Here is a 25,525-nt window from a genome sequence, read left to right as displayed (position 1 = left end):
TTTTGTAATAGCAAAAATGATTGTAATTTAAAAACTTGAGTATAATAAAATGTGATTAAACAGTATTGGAAACTAAGAATTGCAGTCTTGGAACAAATAGAAATCTGCACCTACTACTGATATGTGTTCACAATCGGCTCCTCTTTCCAAGCTGATCTTATTTCATATGGAATAAGTCAAATGGTGCACTGCTTCTTCTATTTGCATGTTTCAAGCAAATTTGCACTGTCTACTGGGATATTATAAAATTTTACATTTGATTGCTCCTCTGCTTGTCAACCTACATGAACAGCAGAGGAGAGAGTTCTATATCCAGGCATTAGATCAATGGTCAGGGAACAGTAAGCACTTTCCCATGAGAAACTATTACTAGATTTTCTGGCATGCATGACTCTTGTAGAAGTTCTGTGATTGTCCCTAGAGCTATATATTTGATTGTAAAGGGCATAATTCACTAATCCCAAATCTCAGTATTTAGCTATTATAGTAGGCTACACATCTCTGATTTTCCAAGGAGTGTGTGTTGTATATGAGGCTGCTTTAAATGAGTGGCTTTTGATGTTGCTGCTATCCGGAGAAGCTTCTTGCAAACTGTCTATAAAATGTTCAGGCCACCCTTTCAGCTTGTCAAAGGGTGATGAAAGTGGTGATGGGTGCTTTCTTTGCTTTAATTCTGGCATGCTTGTGGCAGATTCTGTATTATGCCTTTCCTTGTACTGTCTTCCTGGGTATTTTGTGTTGAGCAATCTCTGCTTTGGCCTATGTGACACAATTGCTACTGCTGCCAATAAAAGGAGGGGGTGGAAATCCCTTGCTTTTCAACAGTTATATCCTGTAATAGTTGTATGTCTCTTGTATTTTTGAATGTTTTACAGTGTGCATTATTTCTATACATTTTTAAAAACACAAGTATTGTTTGTTCACAATGTCTGTAAAATATTTTTGAATGTGTTTACTGGGCTTGGAACAGTCTCTTGCCCTTAAAAGTTACAGGAATGACACTTGGGCCTCACTCCCTAACTCAGCCTTCTTCAATTTAGCAATTTCCAGATATGTTGGATTTTAACTACCGTAATTCCCAGCCAGCATTAGCAGTGGCTGTGAAATATTGAGACTGCAATCTAAAATATCCAGAGGGCACTGGGGAAGTTTGCACTAACTCATGGCATTACTGACATTACAGCAATTCTCCATTAGCAATTCTGCCTGAAATGTTACACACACAATCCAAGATGTATTACTTATAAAAAGGAAAATCCAGACGTTTCAAATTTATGTAAGAGTTCTGTTTTAATTGAAATGGTGAAAATATGCAAAATAAGTAACAAGGCATATGTGACAGCAATAACTCATCCTACAAATACATAAATCACAATACGTAAATTCAGACTAGTGAAAATAACAAATGCTGTTCCAGGACAAATTCTGTCCTGGAATTTATAATTCCTAAATGTAAGAAACACCTTTTTTCAATAAACATCCCCTTTTGAGGGAAAAAGGTAAAGTCACTTATCTGCTTTTGAGTAAATTGCTTCTTCAAAAGTGTACCCCAGTGCTGTTAAACTACTTCCCCATTAATGGGAGAGCTGAACCACAGATGAAGAACTCTAGATTACTAAAAAGAGTCTGAAAATGGGTTAGAGTTTACAAAACTGTACATAGGCTGTAGGAATGCTGTTGCTGTTTCATAGTCTTGGATCATCCAGTGGGTTCCAGATATGCTCTAGCAGCACACACCTGTTTTTCCACAATGCAAGTGCCATTTGCTTGTGCATATTTGCATGTTGTTGTAGTATATGGACAAGACCTGGGAAAGAGAGCTTTCATTAATGTGTGATTAGAGGAGCCATAATTTTTCTTTTGCTTTTCTTTTCCTTTGACTATCTCTGTTTTCCAACAGAGCCCCTTTTAACAATCAAGCATTCAGTAATTGCACTGGGAAAAAATCACAACACTCAATAAATGTGTTTTAAAATTGCAGAAATTGTTGGAGAGTTGTAAAAATATAATTTTGTATTCCAGCAAATGCATTGGTTCCTCCAGTGCAAAACTAATTGGGAGCAGAAATTGCCACAGGCCCAGCTATGAGCTATGTTGTTTATCTGAGGTCATTAGAATTCACTCAGCGTGATGATTTCATTTTCACTTCAACTGACACCAGTTTCTTATTTACAAAACATTTGCTTCATGTAATTGGCCATAGAGTGGCAAACATCTGAGTAAAGGGCACTTTTTCACCTGTGAAAATACCCTTTAGGTGTCTAAATGGACTTGCTTAATCTGCACCACAGGCCACATTTGAGATATTTGACCAAGCTCTAAAATGGTGTTTGGTTCCTACTATATTTGCTGTACAAGTATAATGAACTATGATCTCAATCATTTTAAAGCCTTCCCTTTAGACCAAACAGGCTTGTAGAAGCCTTTAGGATAGTCAAAACTCATACTGCAGACTTGTGCTCTTGAATATACAAGAGTGAGGCATGACTTCTTTATCACTGTTTCTGGGACCCTAAGTGTAGTAGCAAAACATGAGCATTACCTGTATTGCACAGGCCACACATTCTTACCTGCAGCAAGTGCTAACATAAACAGCTCCATGTGGCCTACTGCTTTAATACGTTCCAGCCCTAACTGTCTTGAATGTCACCATGTGGACATGCATAGACTGCTGTAATGTATAAAATTATTCTATCATAAAAGTTACTGATGGAGGCCCTGTGTGTCTGGAAGGCTGAAGATGTACATTGGGAGAATGAGGCAAGATTCTTCCCCTATGAAGCAAAATCTTCCAGAGTTTAACTTAGCAGCTGCCTTAAGAGACTGTTCCTAGACCACATCATATATATCCTTCAGTGTTCTTAATAGGTCTTTTTGGTGGGTTTGATGTGAGACAAAGAAATTGATACATGGGCAGAGGAGAAAAAAGGAGCTGGAATATATGTCAATGGGACATAGCGGATTCATAGCAGAAAATGCAATGTTTTGCATTTTTATAATGTTGAAAGCACTTTAAAATTACTACTGAGTAATGGATGGGAAGAATTGCTAAATCCATAAGGTTATTGGGGATCCACCATAATAGCCTGCTGAGAACACCTTTTCCTGGGAGAAATAAATTTCCTTCCTCTCCTCTCTTTCATCTTTTTTCAAACCTTAAAGATTATAGTAATTTGATTTATTATTTACATGTACATGAATTTCCTGAAGGACGATGTGAGTTTCTCTGGGCATTTTCTTAACTGTATGCAATATTACTTGTATCTTGGTGTAAAATACCTTAAATCTCACAGAAATGGGTTTGATTTTTCCCTTATTAGCAATTTACCTGGGATACTTTTATTTAAAAACACACCATTCTGAATGGTAGAATTTAAGAAAAGACACCCACCTTGAGATTTAGGCTGTGGCTCAGGGAGGAATAGGAAACATGCTCTAGAAAGCCTCACATCTCCAACTTGAGAAGTTGCACCTTATTTTGACTTTTGATTTTTGCACTTATTATGGTGGTACAGGTGTGTGTGCGTGTGGTGTGCGTGCACGTGTGTGCTGTTTACATTCTGTAACTTTGGATCTTTGCTGTGAAAGCAATAAGTTTGTGTGCAAATGTTACTTCTCACATTTAAAAAGGGAATAAATTCCAAACAATCCTCAGGTTTCTGAGTGTTTTCTTTTCCATCCCTTTATTTATCAAGTGTGATTCAAGCCTGAAAAGTTAGGGGGTGGGGATTGAAGTCTTCCAAGATACTGGGATTCTGCAGCTGGCCCAGTTAGATTGAAATTAAGCACTGGCCTGTGCTGGAATAAATATACTTTAGAACAAGATTTGGTGTAGGAAGGATTTGTTTAACATCATTCAGTGCTTGAATTTCCGTTTTATGGTTCTGTAGCAGTAGTGAGGATCACGTGGCCTCCATATGTTGAACTTTAGCTCCCATCAGCCCTGGCCAGCATAGCCAGTACAGAGGGATGATGGGAGTTGCAGTCCAACAACACATTGGAGGACCACATAACTCCTTGCTTCTTTTCTATAGTGTGTGCAGAGAAACTAAAGATGGTAAGTTGGCTTAGAGTAATATAGCCTATAGGCTCTTGTTAAGGGAACAATGAGAACTGGAATACAGCACTCAATGGTGCCATTATTTGAAATCATTATATAGAATTCAGCCTTTCAATTGTTGTCTTCAATTTTTTGTACCACTGCCTCCAATATCACATCTTTATAAAGTCATTTCTTCTTCACTCCTGCTGCCGACAACACATATATCCTCCTGTCAAAGGCCTCTTTAGGTTGAGAGTTTTCTTTCAAGCTAGCTATCTCACACTTTCCCTGCTGAAGTTTCCTTGCTGTAAATGTTCTCTTGCTAACAGCTTCACCTTGAATATTTAAAATGCTTGAGAACATTGTGTTACCCCAACTCTTATAAGAGGAATCAGTGATACCAACTCATACTCTAGCTCTCATGTTCAAGTATAGCCCGGAGCAAGAACACAGTATGTGGCTATACAGATAAAAGTAATCTTGATACTAAAAGGCTATGGTCACCAAGGGAAGGGGACAGATGTAACCCCCTCCCTTGTGTTTCCCTTAATTCTAAAATAGAATAATAGCAGTTTACTACCATGAGAGAAAGTAACTACTGTATTGGAGACACAGTTGCAGCAAAGGACAAAGCTGTCCTCTGCTACCGATACTGATGAACTCTTCTAATAGGGGTTTCACACAACTCATTATGCATCCATGCACAAAATATGCACCACCTATGCAAGCGCACACATATATCCCAGGTGTCCTTTCAGTCTATGGGCTCCCCTTTGTACGCTTCTGTTATGCATTCTAATGTCAGACATTTTATTTGAGACATTTATATGTGGTTTTACATTTAAAAAACAACCAGCCTCTAGCCCTCTATTTATCTCTGATTGTTGGAGGCAACCTAAATAAAAGGGCAGTTACAGTGCTAAAGAACCATGAAGAAAAGTAAAAGGAAACACAGAATAATTCAATATTAATTTGATAAATAATGATATATCTAAATCAATGTTAACTTATCCAGGGGTTGACTTAAACTAAGAATATCCTACAGAAAGAAAACATTCAGCTAGTGCAGTTTATTGATCATTTATTGAACATTATGTGCAAATTAATCACAGCTTTCTCTGTCATTATGTATTTAGTTACTGAAGTACTAAAGATGCTTCCCATTTTTGTTCTACCCTACTGATAATATTTTCTCATAGTGCAACTCTTTCTCTCTCTATTAAATATGGCAAGACAGCCAGGGTTAAGGAATGAACATTTTGGCAGTGGTTAGCTCTGGAAGGCACTATTGTATAAATGTTTTTGGTTCAAGTTAATGCTTGATGAAATAAGAGAATGTTATAGTCCCTGAACACCTACTTTTCCCTTGCATATGTCAAATGAATGAAATGAAGCAGAGAAATCTGTTCCTCTCCTGTGAAATGCCCTTCATTATTTACAATAACAGCTATAGGGGATGCATGATAGCCCTTGTGAATACTGATCTCCTAAACACCTCCAGTTCTAGGAAGAACTTTGCTGTCTTGGAGCCATGGAACATGTGGAGAGAAGGCAAAATAGTTTGCATATGATTGATAACAGTTGTAAAATAAATAGCACTGTTGTGCCAAATGCTAAAAGAGCCAACAGTAAAACCAGGAATGTTTCTTCTCATCTCTTTTAGTATTTAAATAATTCTAAAGAAGTATGGTGAATACATATGTTGAAATGCTTGCAGGAGTAGCAAGATGAGTTAAGGGTGGTTTTCCATGTCTAAATTGTGTGGTTTCTCAGTGACAGTGCAATGACAGTCAGCTAAAGAAGAAGATTCCAAAATTCAGCATAAGCGCTATGCATACAGCAACAATAGCTGAAATTCACTGTAAACCATTGCAGCAGGGGTCATGTCTATTCCATAACTTCCAGTGCACAAAATAGAATATGGAATTAGTTTCTCAGAGATACTACATCATTTATGAGCACAAAAAAGTCAGCAGTGAGAGAGCCAGGTTAACATCACCAGGGAAGATTTGCGAATCTTGATGAGTGGCTGGAATGGCCCTGTCTTGTCTTGTCTAGTCTCCAGAAGAACATACATTAATATAAGAAGCTGCATTGTCTTGAGTCAAAAGATGTTTTAGCAAGCTGGCCCTGTCTTCAGACTTCATGGCTGGATGTAGGGTTCCTTCATTACATATATAAATACTGGTTTTAGCAAAAGATAAAAACCAGTAATGTAGATGCTACCTCTGAGGAAGCAGAGTTGAAGTGATCATCCACACGCCAACACACAATCATGATATTCTTTATTTTGGGGAGGAAGGCCACTTAGACAGGAAAACGGGTTCAAAACTTTAAAAATGTGTCAGAGAAATTTCTAAGGCACTTAGAGAGACAAGGAAATTAAGTGGCTACTATTGTTTATATTCCTTACATGCAAGAGAAAGAATTCTGCATGTTTGCAATCAAATTCTGCAACCGGCATACAAAGCAATTAAATCTCCAGTTTTTCTCATGGTGCTTTCAACAGTGCCTGAAGTGGAGCCAGTATGAAAAGAAGCCTGTATTTTAGGCCTCCTTTGGTAATATATTCCAAAATTCAGTATTGAGCTTAACCTTATAATAATAAGTCTTATAAAAGACTTCTGCGTGTTCCAATATCAAAATATCTCAGCTTTTCTGGTTTGTTTCTAATAATGAGGATGCATTAGGCAGGATTTGAAATATAGAAACATCTATTAAATAGAATATAGATTAACAACTTTTTCCTACAACTCTTCCCTTTGTCTCCCCTTTTCCCCTATGCATTTTGAAAATAACTGCTCCTCAAGGTTTGAAGACACAACTACTAAAGGCAAAAATGTTCAAATAGATAATAAAAAGGAACAGCATATGTAACCCATATTTTATGTTGATGGTATTCCCAGAGAAGCAGGAGAACCTCATCTCTGTGCTTACCCTATGTCCCTTCTGTAGCATTTAAAGTCACAACAACCATATTTTCACCAAGTAGTTGCCTTTCTATGCAGTGAAGTATGCAAGAATCTGGAAACTTCATACAAAGTGTAATACTTAGCTGTGACTTTAATACAGAATTTGTTAAAGAATGCGTTTCTCTTCTTTATCTGATTCAAAATACAACATGACTTACAAACATCTAAATCACATAAAATGGCTAAATTTTAAAATAATACTCTATAATTAAAATGGGGAAATAAAAAAACCGTAGCAGTATAGCCAAGGATTACAAAAGCTGCAAATTCCCTCTATCCTATCCCAAGCTAGCATTCAGCAAAAACTACACATCTACTATTGTGGAGCAGAAATAAGTTACTTACATATTTCATCTATTGAGTATGATCTTATGAGAGAAATTGACTTTGGAGAGATAGTTTAGGATTTTGCAGTAAAAAGCCAGCACAGCAACATTTTAAAGCCATTGAGCTGTTTATAAAATAGCTGCAGCCATTTTGGTTCATCAGACCAGAAAACAAATCAAAACCTCAACAAGGTAAAGCAAGTATTACACTCAGAAACATTACCAATTTTTTTGGATTCTGATGCCAGCAGCTGGGATAACAACTACCACTTTCTCTTCATACTTTGCTAAGGTTAAAAGGTTTTGTGTCAGAAGACCTAGGCCAGAGGTCTTGCCCAGGAGTATATTTGAGGCGTTGCTGGGCAACCAAGTGCATGCATTCTTTCGGCTTCCTCTCATCCTTTGTAAAGAGGCTTAGTGCTGGCCTAGCTGTGAGAGGCAGGAATTAATAGGATGGAGTAGAATGTGAAGAAATCCTATGCACTTAGATGTCTTGAGTATCTAAAATTTTAAAAGTAGTCCTTTGGCATTTAAAATATTTTAAGCTCTCTGTTTAGATTACCTTTTATTTTTGTTTTGGCCAACCTTAAGTTCAACACAAATATATGAAAATTGAGCATAGGCCATTGAGAAATAAAAATTAGAGGCACCTGGAAAGTTTATTTTGAGACCGCAAAAATGTAACTTTCTCCCCAATGCAACAAAATTGTTATACAAGTTTCCATTCTGGAAAAATAGTGTCACAAATATCAATATTGTGGATTTTTTCTCTTTGACTGCACTTGCAAACCTGCCAAGTATAGTTAGTGTCTTTGTTTAGCCCCTCTTTTCAACTTAACCTCTGGAGAAGGAGTTATGGCATGGAAGTCTTCTCATTTGCTTCAAAATCCCTACGTGTTGCCTAGAATACTTCCACCAAATAGGGATTCTGCCTGTCTAGGCTTTGTAGGATGGTCAAGAAGTTAGCTCACCTCCACATGTAGAACCCGGTTCTTACCTATTTCTGAATGGTTGGGGGCAAGTATTAGGTGCAGTCTTGCTTTATACATTCAGCTAGAATACACAGTAAATTGAGGACAAGGTTGTAAAAAAAAACCATTCTGGGCTGTTCCATTTTGTTTGTAGAGAAAATATTCATCCATGGTTTTTCTCACATCTTTTAATAATTTTCCCAGTGGTCCTTTGTTATGTCTTCTCTCTGACATGCTTTTTTCTGTACATGGATAATCATGCAGCATTGCAGATTCTTTTGTAGTCTGGAGTATGGAAACTCACATCAAACAAATATGTTAGTCCAGAAAAAGCCTACAGCCCTACAACCTTCCACATCAACAGCTAAACCATACCATGATTCTTCATGTACTTTTGTTTATTTGCCATATTTTTATCCTTAGGAAGAGTTTAGAACAGTGTTCGCAAACCCGTTATCCTTTAGATGTTTTGGATTTCAGTGCCTGTCATCCCAAGGCATCATCCTTAATGGTCAGGAATTCCAGAAGTTTTAACAACAATCCAGTTTTTATTCTTTAAAAAATATCTGGAAGGCTAGCCTAGGAAGGCCAGTTTAAGATGTTGGGGATGACTGGCTTAGGAAGACCAGGCGTCACAGCAACCCTGTAACTTTAGACTGAAAGAATCATTAGTCTAACACCACTAAGTGATTTGATAGTTGAACAGAGAATTTAATATGGGTTTTAATATATGGAAGGACTGTAGTCACTGTATGGTATAGACCCATGGTCTTCAGCATTTCTAGTTTTGGAAATCTAAATTCAGCCTGAAATATAAGAATCAATATAGGAATTTATCATGTCTCTCAAAGCTTTTCCTTTACACTATAAGAAAAAAACAGTCACTGTGCCCAGTTGTGGGTTGTGTCCCATCAGTTACAACTGCTGAACAGACTTCAGTTTTATTCGTTTACCCGTTCCAAAGTTGGGCACAATCAAGGCTTAAGTTGAATGAGCATCAATAATTTTTACACACTTCTCTCATCCTGGAATAAGCAATTAGGTAAACTGGGGAGACCAAATTCTACATTCATCATGACCTCTTTACTCAGAAGAAATTGTAAGCTGGAGGAGTGTGTTGCCACACACCGGCTAGGTTCTAAAATTTGCTCTTTCCTAGTGAATGGGGGTTCATTGTGGAATGCATGTTTGCACTTTGTATAAAGGCACTGAAGAGGGGAGCAACACAGTACAGAGACACACAGCACAATCTATGAATAATACACGTGGATTAATGCACATGGATTTCAATACTTTCTGGCTGTCCCTTCCTGGATTTTTTGTGCAAGTACAAGTGATGTTCATGTACATTCCTTTACTTGCTATCTCATCATCTTTTCCCTTAGTTGGGCTTTGGCACATGTTTTTTAAATCAGAAGAAAATGAAAGTGACCTTTCAAACAAAGCTTTGTTCATTTTAGTGGCATTCCATAATGTTTTCTTGCTGTCTCTGCCAACCATATCAAATAGAGCTGAAAGTAGACATTTGCTTTGCTAAAAAGTATAATGCATTCTCGACATCTCTTGACATTTTTTTTAGAAATAATTCCCTTCATTATTCCAGGTAAGTGGATCCAAGGCTTCCATAATACTTCTAATGTAATCACAGTCATTGATCATTTTGGCAGCTACCCAAGTTCAAGCAATTAGTTGTGACACCAGTTGAAGCCAATAATTTGAAAGGAACATGTTCTGGCTGGAATTACCTGGATATAATTTAGGAATATATGAAACTATCTTAGATTAAATCAGATAATTGGTCTTGCTAACTATGACCTGCTCTGACTGGCAACAGCAGAGGCAAATGCAGTCACCTTAAATTCCTTAAACTATAGATGCCAGAGACTGAACAAAGAACATTCTCGTGCAAGGCACTGCGGCCCCTCCCAGTTTTGCTGTGGCCTCATCCTATGGACCGCACTCAGTCCCTATGTGAGAAGGAACTGACAATACTTAGTTAAGGAGGTGTCTCAAAAGCAAGGACTCAGGAAACAATCTTTTGTCATTGATGAAGTGAATTAATTGCCCAGAGAAGGGGGGACATTCTCACCCATCCCACTTGCTTGCACCCTTGTAATCTTGAACTAGGATGTGGGCACTCTGTGACTCTACCTCACAAATGCAATTGTTGTTTAAGTGAATATTCCATTTTATGTTAATTTCAGCTTATGTTTAAAACAGACCAATTTAGTTTTCCAAGGATATGGAAATTTTACATGGCCTATAAAATAGCAGAAACCAGAGGTAACTCTGTACCCTATGATCAGGGTGGTGGGGCTCTAGCATCTTGCATTTCTCTTTTTCCTTTATGACTAGCACAAATTGATTAAATCATGCATGGAAACAGAGAAACAACAAGTCAGAAGGGGCCTCCCAGGCGATCTAGTCTGACTCCTGGCTTCAGCCAGCTTCACTCATGACATGCCTACCATGTGCATGTCCAGCCTATCCTTGAACACCCTCGCTGCTGGGGCCTGAACCACCTCCCATGGAAGCCCATTCCATACCCTAGGGGTCCTAACTGACAGGAACTGCTTCCTGGCATCCAGACCAAACCTTGGTATTTGCAAAGCTGTATGATGTAATTAGAAAAATTTCACCATTCTACTGGTGCCCAAGTATGGCTATTGTGGAATAGTGTACTGTACTTTCTGAAGCTGTGTTGCCTGTTCTTTTGTCCAGCCATTTTTGTTGTTAGTCATGTCTGAGCCATCGCGACTCCATGGACAACATTCCTCCAGGCTTTCCTGTCCTCCACCCTCCCTCGGAGTCCACTTAAGCATAAAAAATTTCTTTAAAGAATGTGACTGGCCTTGCATTGTAAGGCTAAGCAGGCAACCTGCTGCCACCATGGGGTAAATGAGAGAAGGTGTACATGCAAGCTCTGAGGCCCAACCTTAGTATGGACAGTGAGGATGGCACAGCCCCTTTCTGAGAGACACTCTACCTGCCCTGTTCATGCTTGCACCTCTGAAACTACATGTACACCTGCCTGAGTCCTGGTCTCTTTCCCATTCCCTAATGTTGGGCAGGTAGGAGCTATTTGACTGCTGCTGCTATTAATGTGCCAATCAGAAATAGTTGCTAATCTGCTGCACATATCCAAAGGTCTATCAATAGATGCAGGTCTATATGCTGTCTATTCCTGCTTTACATCCTGGACACTTGGGACACTAAAGCACTGTATAAATGCTTCTTGATATTATGTGCAGAGCTTCACATGCTGCTAATCCTCCATACACCCTGTAGAAATAATATTAGTTGAATAATTCCTACCTTCCCTGCAGATATGGCTGCATGGGAAGCCACCATCCAGGCAATCTTTGGCTTGTTCTGTGAAAGTTGTGATAGAAGATGGTGAGTGACTTCAGGGAGTTGCAAGAGTTAGTTGAAATCAAAATCCACAAAAAATGACTATCTAGAGAATATTCCACGTAAGGCAAAATGTCAAAGGACATGTCAGACAAGTGATGTTATCTGTTTCCTTGGCATTCCTTTTAGCAAGAAGTTGGTTTTGTCATGGAATGGAATACCCCTCTGACAGCTTTCACATAATGTTCAAGCAGACTACCCACTTGGGAAAACAGCTCCCTTTGGTCATTAAGGCTATCTTTTTAAAAGATGTGTGACCACCAGTTAGCATTTTTACTAGTAAAATGGTTAAGATTACAGGATAACAGAACTTTTAACAGAGGCATATGCTGTATTGGTACTGTATCTTTTGACTTTAATAATCAACACTAGAATACATTATATAACTTTATGCAGGCAGTAATATTACTGTGACTCTATGCATTCGTATGAAATAGAAAACCAATAACAGGGAAAGGAACTTGGCTATCACAACAGCCCTGACATGTAGATCACTGCTGTAACCATTGTAAAGACAGGGAATTGGAACTGCTTAGGGTACAAAGCAACTTCTCTGGTAGAGGTAGATCTTTATTAGTTTGTTTATAATATGAACATATAACACTATCTTAGACCATTGGTATATCCTGCCAAGGGTAGTCTGCTATAACTGGCAGAGACTGTTCTGACTCTTCCAGTTGTCTTTTTAACTGTATTGAAGCTAGGCTCTTCTGCAAGCAATGTATTCTACCATGAGCAGTAGCCTCCCCAGTGTATCCCATTCTTCAGTCACAGACATCCTCTAAAATAAATCTGCATAGCTCATTATTTGAAAATTGATGTAAAATTTAAACAATGTGTAACTTGCCACATATGTCTTTTGTGATAACAAAGGCACTTGAATAATATCTTTTTATAAGTAAAATATCAAAATGCAATTCACAGATTACAAAATGAAATCATTAACATGTCTACAGAAAATTGTTTCCCTAAATTATATGCTTGGACATACAGACTAGCCCACCTTATCAATCCTGTTACCATATTTTTGAAAGCCAATGAAGTATTTAACCAGATGTTGACATAAAAGAACTAAATTATCTAATTATAAACAGTTCAGTTTATTCAATTTGTTTTTAAAATAATTCATTTCCATGCTATGAATGTCTTAAATTGGGGATCATAATCTCTTCTTCCCAGAATGGTAAAAATACTCCAGTAAATACATGATCTGCCAGCACCTATTTTTATGGGCTCTTATAATTGCAGTCAGGTCACTGCAGTGTAGTAGGGTTTTGCAAATGCTGAAAAACATCACCAAATTCTTACTCATAGCACACGCTAGTGCCTTTGTGCTCTTTTGATTAAACCCTGAATGTTATACTAGGAAGATACGTCATGGTTAGGAAGGGGAAAGTAAAATAAGTTGTTTAGGATCCATCATTAGTAAGAAAGTGAATTCATTTACACTGCAGCCTGTTTAGAAATATCACACAGATAATTCCCCCACAAAAAAGAATGCAGGAGTCTAGGTTCATTCCCAGCTTTTTTTTCCCTTCATTACTTTGGAAAGTTAAGTTTCCTTTAGCTGTTTAAACCTAGATAAATCACCTTTCTAGGCCAAGTCCTCTGGTTCTAAAACTCCTCACTGGGGACAGTTTTCACATTGTTTGGCTAAGGCAATTATTGATTGATTCCTTTTGGGTTTCATACTGCTGCTCTAATAGTCCAAGGTAGTGTACAAAAAGCAGAAATATACACAGTATATAAAAATATCAGACAAAATTATAAATCCAATATGCAGCAGCTTAAAAGTGGAGGTCAAAAAGGCTGTGCTTTGTCATCTTATTGTTGACTGCTAAAAGAAAGTCCTAAATAGTCATGGAAGAGGGGTGGAGGACAGAAAGGAGTTTCCAGTGAGTTGCAAGAGAGAACAGATCACATTATAACCACCTGGTTTGTAGCCAAGATCTTGGTGGTGGTGATGAGGCCTTAAAGGTACATTGCACAAAACTTGTATGGATTTATATTTGGAAGCAATTCCCATTGGGTTTCAAAAGACCTCTCAGTTGATGGGATTTACTCCCTAATCAGGGAATATAAGATTGTAGCCTCAGAAGTAGATGTATTAATTAGAACTAAGGATAATTAAAAAAAAACAAATTTATGACTAAACTTGAACAGTTTGATTAACATACCACACCTAGTTGTTTGCATGTCTAAAGTAAAAGAGACCTTTAAAAATACAAAACCTGAAAATTCATGGGGAAGAGACAGAAATATGCTGGAAAGAATGGTGAAGCAAGGTCTGCAAGATGAAAAAGAAAAGGAAAGATGGTTTCACAGCAAAACATATATAGCCTATTAACAAATGTAGTTGATTAAGCAGTGTTTTGTTTTAAATGGATGGTAAATATAGACAAAATAAAATACTGTGGGATGAAATGGTCTGGCTCCCTGTGTTTGTAACTAGCATTATCATCACTATTTATCTTGAAGGAGTTATTGCTATGCTTTCATCAACCTGTTGTATTCATAATCCAGGTGGCTAAACCTAAGATTCAGTTGGTTTCATGAATGGAACAGGGTTTCTAATTTATGTTGATGATTCCACAAGCAGAACTGGGAATAACAGTCCTGTCTTGTTTTTTTAAACCCAGAACCAAGGAACATGGTGTTCTGTTTATGGTGCTAATCTACTTAGGCTGGATTTGCACATGCAACAGAATGAGGTGGTAGAGTGGACTGTATCGGTTCAGGTGGGAAATGCCGACCTTTTTAATGCTTCCCCATGTTAAAAACAAAATGAAAACACATTCGAGCACAACAAAAAACGAGCACAACAAAAAACATTTTTTTGTTCAGCTTTCTACTCGTAGGCAATGTTTAATCTACCTGAGTGATCAAAAAGTAATATAGTCTGTTCAGCCCCCTCAGTGGGCAATGTGTGTAGTTTTTCCTTTAGACCTCTTCTAGTTGCCATTTGTGTGGATTTAAGGTAAGGCATTTACCAGAAATGGTAATTTTCCTAGCTCTGTTTCCACAAAGCAATATTTCCCTTGTCTTTCAACCCTATTTTTAATCATAATTTGACATGGACAAACACCAGTAAGAATCAACCAGGACCAAGTTTAGCACCTTGATAGAAATAATGAAAGGCACTGTTTTGGTGGTACTACTTCAAAACTTGCTTGCACATTTTGGATAAACAATCATAATACTTTCGGGGGGCTTTGCCTTTAATTCTTCTCCAGCTCCCAATGTAAATGGCCTAGAGGAACCCAGTCTTGCCAAGAGATTGCGTGGTACACCAGAGCGGATTGAATTGGAGAATTACCGGCTCTCAGTACAGCGGGAAGAGGAATTGGAAGAAGTTCCAGAGGAGACCTTGGCAGAGCATAACCTAAGCAGCGTGCTAGACAAAGGAACAGAAGAGGATGTGCCCAGCAGGTGATTTTATTTGTATAAACCTTTTTCCCCTCTGACTTTAACAGAACTTGTAGCATGTTTGCTGTAGCCCACACCAAAATCTACACCAAGGAGAATGCCTGGATGTTTCTTACAAATAACTTGTACACTGCTAGTTGTTGTGACATTGAAATGTAAGACCCAGAGAGAGCGCGCGCCTATAGAATTCCACCTTTGGAGACACTATCAGTGGAGATTAAGTTAGGGTAGGAAATAGGCTTTGCAAAGGTGTCTTCTTTCCTGCGCTTTCCCCTAGAGGTTTGCTTATGAAAGCAAAAAAAAAATAAAAAATAAAAAGGAGAGTACACTTCAGTCTGTTGTAAGAGTTAAATCTATCCCCTGCCTTTACTGACTCAAGAACCTGTGGCAGGATAAATATTTTGCCCCTCAGAGAGACTTTACAACTTGCAATCATTATTTTAATCCTGTGAAAGTTGTAGTGATTAATTTTATTTATATAGCCATATATGTTTATACAGCACGTGTGTGTGTGTGTGTAGCCATATTGACAAGACTGAGCTCAGGTGCTGGATTAGAACCAATTATTAATTCAGCACACAAAGTCTTTAGAGTGCAACATCAGAATTTTAACACCAACAGCATAGCAATAAATTCTGAGGTACAGGTAGGTTATTCACTATGACAGTCCCCATTACCACATTGCCAGGGAGACTGCAGAATTGTAGGCAGCTGTGTTGATTCATAGTTCTAGGAGTTTTCACCTGCAGTATGCAGGCCTTTTCTACAGATGATGCCTCTAAATTACCCATTCAAGATAGAGCCCTTTCTTTAAAACCCAGCAACCTGAGTCACACTGTTTCTGGACAGAAAGGTACTCAGGAGGAGTCTTAATTGAATATTTCCCATTTGGTCATGTTAAGCTTTTTCACTCATGGGGAAAAGATGTGGTATCCCAGTCTGAGTGAAAAAGAAGCTTGGGGAGGAATTAAAGAATGACAGGAAGGGAAAGAGTTAAGCATCTTTACCGTACCTTTCTTCCACTCCAATATTGTCTGCACCAGGTTGCTTGGTTTAAAACAAAAACACAAGGGAAAAGAATAAAACAGTTCCACTTGTGTAGTTTGAGCCAGCATTCTGTGCTCTGGGAGGGAGCTGCATGCTATTTTTAAGAGACAGAAAATATAAAACTGATTTTCCCTGTCTTGCTGCAAAGCATAGCCAACATTCCTCTTTGAGGGCTCACTATCTCTCACTATCAGTATACTAAAATAAAATCTGTGTTGCTGTGTTTACCCAAATATTTTAAAAGCCACATTCTTGGAAGTTCAGAAAAACGTAATTATTTTATGTCTAGATAAAATTCCTATACTATACATATAGTAAATTTCCCTTAGCAGGCTTGTTAAAAAAGACAATCATGAAGAATCTGTTTCCACACTACTTTGCCAAGAGATAGCCAAGCAATTTTTGTTAGTGATATTACAATCCCAAAACTTTCTTGCAACTGTAAAAAAGCCAGTGTGGCACAGTGTTGAGTGTTGGACTGGAACTCAGGAGATCCAGGTTCTAGTCCCTGCTCAGCCATGAAGCTCACCTGGTGATTTTGAGCCAGTTGTCAACTCTATCTGTTTCATAGGTTTTTTGTTGAGGACAAAATTAAATAAGCTAAAGCAATGGGAAAAGTGTTTCAGTTGCTATACAGCTAAAAGGTATTAGCCAGAAGGACTAATAGTTTGCCATCCCCTTTATGCAGGTGTGTTTGAATGAATGTGTGGGAGAGGTTCTAGCTATTCCTCACCTCAGCATTGTTTTCCGTAAGCTAGTATCTTACTCATGGGATGGGGACTACAGAAATCTCATCCATTCTGCCCCTTTTAAGGTGAAAAAACAGCCTGGGCAAGGTAATTTTGAGCTGGTAAGGGAACCAGGGCAGTTCTCTCTGTGGATAACTTTCTAATGATGGCAGTTGAAGTATTTACAGGTGAAGCAGTCTTCTCTAACAGTGAAGTCTAATTGATACCATTATTAAACATTTGGATGTCAGTTCCATCAACCTCAGCATCAAAGTTAATTTTTAAAAAGAAACACAGGTTACCACACATAACTGGTAGCAGTGGAATTACCTGGAGTTGGAATATGGGCTAATATATAGTGCTTCTGGCACACATGATTTTTAGAGTAGAACTATATTGACTGCTGCATCATCTAATAAGAACAAGCTCAGAAACATAGGGCTTGATACAACCAAGAATGTACAATTTGTTCCATATTATAATTCTCATCATATGTTGGGAAACCAGGCATGTCTTGAGACATCTCTAAATGTCTATCAGTAACAGATACATTAGATCAATCATTTTAACAAGAAACAGAAGAAACTACTTTGCTGGGAATCTTGCAGAGAGAATATATTCCTTTATGACTTCCTTATTTCCAGAAATTTTACTTCTCTAGTCCTTTGATAAAGTTTTATTAAATTATTTTTAGAAAGCATTGGGGTGAAACAAAGGCAGGGAACACTTTGTTTTAAGAATTTAATTAACCATTCTAAAAGAAAATGTTTCATAATCTAAAGCCATTCTGTTTTTCAGGGAAAAAAACTTGAATATCTCTGGGAAAAAATATTTTTCGTTTTCCCAAAAAAATTAGTGTTTGTGTGCGTGCGCTCTCTCTTGTCTTTATTATATAATCTACATCTTTGGAATTAGGAAAGAAAATAGAATTTGAATCTAACGTTTACTTAATAAATAAAAGTACTTACTGATATAAACTCAAGAAAAATACAGCCTTTAAAATAGGTATCCTCAAATGTAGAAGTCCCACCCCCTTTCTAGCTTACCTTACATTGCAACTAACAAGTCAAGCCTTCAAATGCTTTGCTGTTTTCTAGTCCATTCTACTAGTGTCAGGAACTTGGCAACTGCCACGGGAACTCATGGTTTTCATTGGAAAGTAAAGCCCTTACTTTAAATTTAGTTAATCTACCAGGTCAGTGGGTGACTGGCTTTGTGTTCCATAATGCCAGAGTCAGTGTTGTAAGAGAGTAGGACCATGTCCCACATCCTCCTTGTCAGGTGCAGTACATGCACATGTCCTGTCATCTGTTGGGGTACACGGTCCAATTAGCTTCAGCTACTTTACTTCTGAAAATCCAGCGAAATGGGAAAAAGTAGTAAGGGATCATCATTCAGTGGTAGACAATATGCTTTACATGTAGAAGGTCACTGACTTAGTGTTTGGTATCTTCACTTCAAGTAACAAGCAATATGAAAAACTTCACTTGAGGCATGGGAGAGCTGCATCCAGTCAGAACAGATGATACTCAGAAAATCAGCAAGTTAACCTTTGTTCTTCCTTGACCACATTTATTTTAAAAGCACCATCAGCTTGTCTATTTCCCCCTGCAGTAGTTCAGAATCTGAGATGGAGGAGGAAGAGGAGGAGGAGGAAGAGCAGCCACAGCAACCTTCTTCTGATCTGGGTGGTGTGCCCTGGAAAGAGGCTGTGCGGATACATGCTATGCTGAAGGGCAAGAGTGAGGAGGAGCTGGAAGCTGAACAAAACCATGCCAATGAAGAGGAGGAGGAGGAGGAGGAGGAGGAGGAAGAGGACGATGATGGAGAGGAGGAGGAAGCCTCTAGTGAAGGTTAGTTGCAAATAGTTTTAATTTTCGTTCTTTCTTGCTTGCTGTGGCTACTGATGTACATGTCGATCATGGATCACCATCATACAGAATAAGTCATATGATAGATCTAAGATGCTTCTCTTTTTGTGGAAAACCTGGAAATTGATAGAAAAGCTGTGGACTTTGTTGTTGTTACATGCTGTCATCTGACTTATGACAACTTTATAAATGAATACCCTCCAGAATGGCCTGTCCTTGACAGCCCTGTTTAGCCCTTGTAAATTCAAGGCTGTGGCTTCCTTTATAGAATCTATCTTGTATTTGGGAACTTTGAGGAGGCCAATGCATATGGACTGCTGAAAGGTGAGATGAAAAACCTTTCAAAGAAGCAATAACACTAAAAGTTGTGGTCTTTATCATGCCAGCAGTTCCTTGGGTTGTATTTCTCTAAGCTGTCTATTATCCTCTTTCTTGTTTTCACCTGCAAAATCTGCTTTTGGGTCTGCAGTATTCATGCATCTATATGTCTGTGAATGAGTATGTTGCACTAAGATTTAAGGCAGAATCATAATTTCAGGAACAAGGAAAGCAGGAAAATATTGCTCCAAGGAGCAGCCAGGGTTAGTGGTAAAACACATGTTTAGCCAGCAGACAGGTTCCAGTTTCATTCCCCGCAATTCCAAGTCTAAGCAAGACTCTTGTCTGAAAGCCTGACAAGTTGCTGCCAGTCGTATTGTAGACAATACTATGCTAGATCAATAATCCAACTGTGTCTTCCACATGATGGCAGAGATGAATCCCGTTCTGGGCATTGCTAACTCAGAACTAATGGGAGCTTGATCCAAAGGTTAAGGAAGCAATTCAGAAGTAGGATTGAGGAACAGGCAAGGAGGCTGGGGTTGAAAAGATAGGACAGCTGTTTTCGGTATAAACAACCAGATCTGTAATTTATGTTGATTGAATGCCCAGATCTGGAGTGAATTTCACTTGGGAGCATTTATATTGTCCACCATGGTGGAGAACTAGGAGCCAAGTGTAAGAGCCAAAAACTACAAATAGCAGGAAAAAATTGGTTGAAGATAAACATATGCGTTTTCCTCCAGGCCCAAAGAATCCTTTGGTTTGGTTCTCTAAAGTTCTGCTCTTGCATCTTTGGTTACTACCTGTGATAGTAGGGAAATAAGCAGTTTAGCTTGCAAATATTATGAGAAGATACTCATGCTGACAGTCAGGGAGGATGTTGCAGTATTAACTACTTAAGGCTGCGATCCTGGGCATGTTTAGACAGAAAAAAAATGCAGTACTTTTTTCTTTATAAATATACATAGCATTTCACCCTTGTGTTAGACAGAAGAAGCAAGCATATTTCCAAGGGAAGGAGTTAGCAGTCATTGGAAAGTTTGGGAAGCTATAGAATCTTCCAGCTGAGTGTAAGCATCTTGGCTTCCTTTGTTTTGTTGACAAAGAAAAGGACAAAATGGCACCTTTGCTTATGTACCCACCATTTTTAAAACAGCATTTGGGCACTTGCAACAGCTTCATTTCAGACATAGCTGTCTTTTAAAGTGTACAATCCAAATAAGTGATTAAGTTTTCAAAACAGATCTTGCTTACCAGAGAATTCCTGTGTCTCTGGCAAGATTTGCTTAGGTATAAAGTGCCTTTTCAATAACAGATATTGACCAATTAAAGGCAACAGTGATCAAGGGATCTAATAATAGGGGCATGGATTAGTTACAGCAGCTGTAATTATGCTGCTCAATGAAACTGAGTAAGGGCTGTGCTGTTGGATTACACAGTATTTTTCCATATGGATATTGGAAAGCTACAGCTTGAAGGTAGATGATTTGGTAGCTTCTGTGCAGAGTAGATTTACAGTTCTGAAGTCCACTAAATTTTTTTGCATGTCAGAAGGATAAGATGCATGCCATGGAACTGAGGGCAATCTTCTAGCCATCAAAATTTGCTAGATAGGCATTACTTATTTGTTACTCCGTATATGCTATCACATATGTTTGTCTGTCATGCTGGGGAAAATACCAATAACAATTGATAGAAGGTTTTTGCAGCATGCACACACAATGGAATTGGACCGTGTACATGCATTTTCCTACATGAAAGTGAAATCTGAAATCTTTGCTAGGTGAAGCCAATGAGCCTTCTGGGTTTCCCCAAACCAGCCTTCCCCAATTTGGGGCTTTCCAGATGTTTTAACTGCAGTTCTCATCATCCTTACAAGAGGATAGTAGAAATTGTCAGCCAAAATATCTGGAGAGCATCTGGTTGAGAAGGCTGCAAAACCATCGCTGTGTTCTTTCTGATTTTCTGTCCTCTTTCTTTCCTTCACTTCTTTCTGTATCAATGCTATTTGCTGGTGTGTGACTCCCCCTGCTGTAGAGGGAGAGTATTACCCTTGGGAGAGAGAACTGCAACAAGGCCTCTGGCTTCAACGTCTCTCAAATGAAGAGGACACGGGTACATTTAAAGGTACCCTCACGCCATCAACACTTCCCCTACGGAAAGGGGGGGAGGAGGAAGTACCGTTTTACAAAAAGCAGGTCTCACGTGAAATCACATATTGTTAAAATGCCTCACTTACCAAGTTACTTGTATTTTAACTCAGCTGCTAACTCCCAGATCAAGAACAAATGCCTGCCGGTAAATTAACAGCTCAGCTTCTGTTTGTTTCTGCTTTCTTGCACCAAATATACAAAATGAACTGTGTTGGATTAAAAGCTTCTGGTGAACAGCTGCATTAATGGCTCAAGAATGGCTGCTGCTGCCATGCTTCTGTTCCTATTCTTGTTTTGCTTATCTGGGAAGAGGTCAAACTGGTGAAGCACTAGGGCAGTGATGACAAACCTTTCAGAGACCAAACTGCAACCCAAAACCCACTTATTTATCGCAAAGTGCCAACACTACAATAAAACCTGAAAACTGAGGTTTTAGTATAGAAAAAACACCTCAAAGCCAGTCCAAGCAAATATATATATATCCTTGGCAGAGCACTGAATGGCCAGGCGAAAGCGCGGACAAGTCACAGCTAATGAGTCATGGCTCGTGAAGTCATTGCATGGTGCTGCTACTCCTTTCCAAGCATGTGCAGGGCCCCTGTAATCCGCTGCTCAGCTGCTGGGGCAATTAAAATAATGTGATTTTGAAAAAGCCTTCCTTGAGCAGTTTTTTCTACCCAGCTCAACATTGCTGCCCATTCTAAACACATTCCAGCCATCAAAATCATGCCGGGACACCTCATTTTTCTAACCCTAGAGGATTACAGAGCAAAGTGGCACATGTTTTTATACCTTCTTGACTCTTACAGCAAAACTTTTTTGTTCCACAATGTGACTTGCCATTTTTGTTTCAGTGATTTCTACAGCTACAAGAACCCATAAGTTACTGTTCCTTTTTTTCTTTTTATTATGCCATATAATGTAAGAATACAAGTTTTTGTTATGCAAATACTGGCAGTTCCTGCCCTGTTCTTTGGCTTACTACCCCTTTTGTTTGAATCTCTTACAAGTTCTATGAAACTTATGGCTTTGTATGTGCTTAGCAGTATGCACAGCATTCTGAGACATATTTGAGGCAGGGGTACTTTATATTTAATTGCAACAGTTATTGTATCAATGGTTAACAGAACACAGTAGCAGTGACTGTGTTAATCTGATTTCTGTTAATTAGCCCAATTAGCCACCTGTACTTAAACTTCACTGTGTCTCCCCCCCACCCAAAATAAAAACTCCATCACCATTTTTGTGCAAGCAATAGTCTCTTATTCATCAAATAAAATTTGGGGGTGGTGGGGTATGTCAAATCCCCCCAGAATAAAGAGCTACAATTTCTGATGACCAGGTGAGGCCTGCTCTTTGGGAGCCTTGCTAAGTTTCTGTTTTAATATTTCCTTGCACTCTCAGTTCTTGCTGATTAAAACTCACCTTTCTAACTCATAAAGCTTTGTGATGTAAACACTAACTCTACTTACCCAAGGACTAGTAGCACAGGGTGCAACATGTGTCAGCCTGAAATCCAGGATCCTTCATTCACTGCTGCATCCATTTCTTCCCAGCTGCAATTCAGTTTTATACTTTGGGTCAAATTGGAAAGGTGCTTCCTGGAATAGAAGTAATATTGTGGTATGAAAAGTAGAACAAAACTGATTGTAATTATTTGGTTTCCTTTGGTCCTTCTGTTGATTAAGATGCATGTAATAGGCAGCTGTTTTGCTGCTCCTCTTTGAAATATCCTGTATACAGAAGAAAAAGAACACAGAAGTAGTTTTCATTATAAGTGGTGTTCATATCCTGAAAATGATGCTAAAAAGTACAATTTTGTGTGAAACTGCAAAGTAATCACAAGTTATTGCAGAATGTGGTTTATTGCCCTAGAAATACTTAAAAGCAAAATATAGTGATGATGAATCCTCAAGTAATTGTGCATCACTGAAGAATGTTGGGCATGGAGTGGAATTTATAAACTGCAATCCGTGTGTGTGAGTGAAAGTAAGAAAGTGAGAACACATATTTGCATGCATGATGCTGAACTTTACCTGTCTTCTCTGATCTGATCTCAGCAGATAACTTCTTTCATTTTTTTTCTTTCCCTGCATTTCCTTTCCTATGGTGTGTGCCCCTCTTCCTTCCCTCTCTTTTCCTCCCGGTTCTCCTTTACCACTCCATCAACATGATCTACCTCTGGTCTCTTATCTGCCAGCTGGAAACCTGAGGCTGCAGCAGATAGTAAATCCGATTGATCCCCTGGAGATCTTGGCAGATGTGCATTGGACACACATCCGTCAGAAAGAGGAGGAGGAAAAAGTGGGCCCTGCTTCTAAGTCCTCCAGCTCCAGAGGTAAACGTGTCCCCTGTGTTGACCCTTTACATCACAAGGGCATTTGATTCCTATTGAATGCATCTCCAGAAAGGCCAATTCACCTTCCTGAGAGTGTTATAACATCACTTTTAGTGGTGTTGATTTCAGAGTGGTCTCCATTGGTCACTGGTTATAGAGGCCAACAGAAAACAGAACTTATACCTCTGGTTATTCATTTTTATTATTATTATTTTAATCTATCGATTTATATCCTGCCTTTTTCCTTAAAGGGCTCAAGGCAGCTTACATCGTTCTCCTCCTCCATCTTATCCCCACAACAACAACAACCTGTGAGTTAGGTTGGGCTGAGAGTCTGTGACTGGCCCAAAGTCACCCAGATTGTCTGAGTCCCAGTCCCATGCTCTTAACCACTACACCACACTGGCTCTCATTCATGCAATCTGATGCCCATGATACATGTCAGAATATGCTTGGCAGAGGGAAAGAGATCTGAATATGTAACCTGATAGGCCCACAAGTCTTATTTTACTCTTAAATTCATTGACTTGTACAGTTGTTATCTTGAGCAGTGTGAATGCCCAATCTGGTCTGAAAGCAAGTAACACCAACTTACTTGGAGTCTCCCAGCCTTTTTCCAAATAACTTTGGAAGCTGTTTTTCTGACAAATACAGTTTCTATCAAAGCACTGTTCAACTTTATTTGGGGGAGGAGGTGATTGACAAAGGTCTAATAGCCTAGGATAGCCAATCAGTAGCCTGCAGTGTGATTTTGTACAGCCCTCAGAACCTGTTACTATAACATGCCAAGCCCAGAGCACAGAAGGTGTCAGGAGAACAGGATTCATTAGTGCTGTTTCTGGTTTCTTGAGATGGAGACAGTACAGAGCCAGGATCAAAATTCTGGACAGCTGCTACTGTGCATACCTGAGTTATAGTAGAAGATGATGCTGTGGGTTGGCCTTAAATGTTTTGGTGTTAACACACAGGACTAGCTGTAATGGTGAGAGCTTGTGTGAAGGCTGATGCAAGACTGAAGTGAGCAAGGCCCTAAGGACTGGGGCAGGCAGCCCTAAAAAGGCACAGGAGGATTAACAGAGGGATGATATGAAAGACCTTGGAAGTAATTGCGCATCTTTACTTGGCACTGTTGAGACCTCACTTGCAATTCTGGGGGTTTTGGTTCAGTTGAAGGTGAGGGGGACTGGCAAAGTTCAAGACACATGCTGCCAATTTGTAAGGATTCAAAGATTAGGGGCAAAAAAAGATTAAAAACATAAGAACTACATGATGTGAACCCCTAAATGAACGGAACCTGAAAGAGGTGGGTATATGGTATATGTCTTAAAGAAAAAAAAATCTATTTTATTTTAATTTATTTAAAATATTTGTACCTTTCCACTGCAAAGCCTTCAGTATGGTAGTTTTGAATGTCTGCAGAATGGTATGTGAAGTTCACTGACATGCCTAAGAACAGAACTCAAGGATTTAAAATTATAAGAAAACTGGTTTTTCTTAAGCTGTAGGGGAGGTTTTCTGTAGAAAATGGATTGTGCTTATAGCAGCTCTGAAACCATTTTCCCAGGAGGTTTAGAAAAGCAGATAGGGAATGTGCAGGGCTGCCTCAGCCAACCTGGTGCTCTCCGAATGTGTTAGACTACAACTCTAGCCAGCAGCATGCTGGCTGGACTTGGCAGGAGGGGTAGTCCAACACATCTCCAGGGTACAGGACTGGGAAAGAATGGGTAGGCAGTGGGCATCCTGGTTTTGGAGAACAGGTGTTGCTTAATGTTCCTTGTCCTGTGCAGGATTTTGTGGGGGCTTCAGACATAGCACCCTCAGGGGACTTCCTTAACTTGAAAGAGACAATATCATTTCACTTTTCCTCTGACAGTCTTGGGTGTGTCATGAAAAGTACATCTGCTGTTGGGATACTATGC

General features: G+C 38.9%; 1 protein-coding gene across 25 annotated transcripts in view; it reads left to right on the top strand.

Moving 5' to 3' along the window:
* MICAL3 (microtubule associated monooxygenase, calponin and LIM domain containing 3) overlaps positions 1–25,525 on the top strand; it is a 190,581-nt gene that overhangs the window by 115,025 nt on the left and 50,031 nt on the right. For 20 of the 25 annotated variants that reach the window (XM_044454993.1, XM_044455003.1, XM_044454998.1 and 17 more), the window contains 4 exons: positions 14,956–15,151; positions 18,538–18,776; positions 21,153–21,242; positions 23,469–23,606. In XM_044454993.1, the coding sequence (XP_044310928.1) occupies positions 14,956–15,151; positions 18,538–18,776; positions 21,153–21,242; positions 23,469–23,606 (663 nt within the window). The remainder of the gene's footprint in view (positions 1–14,955; positions 15,152–18,537; positions 18,777–21,152; positions 21,243–23,468; positions 23,607–25,525) is intronic. The other 5 variants (XM_044455001.1, XM_044455018.1, XM_044455017.1 and 2 more) reach the window with 2 other exon arrangements.

Source organism: Varanus komodoensis, unplaced genomic scaffold, assembly GCF_004798865.1.
Source record: "Varanus komodoensis strain SLA01 unplaced genomic scaffold, ASM479886v1 scaffold8, whole genome shotgun sequence".
In the NCBI taxonomy this organism is placed as follows: Eukaryota; Metazoa; Chordata; class Lepidosauria; order Squamata; family Varanidae; genus Varanus; species Varanus komodoensis.
The sequence above is the reverse complement of the archived record's forward strand: the minus strand, read 5'-3'. Positions and strand labels throughout refer to the sequence as shown.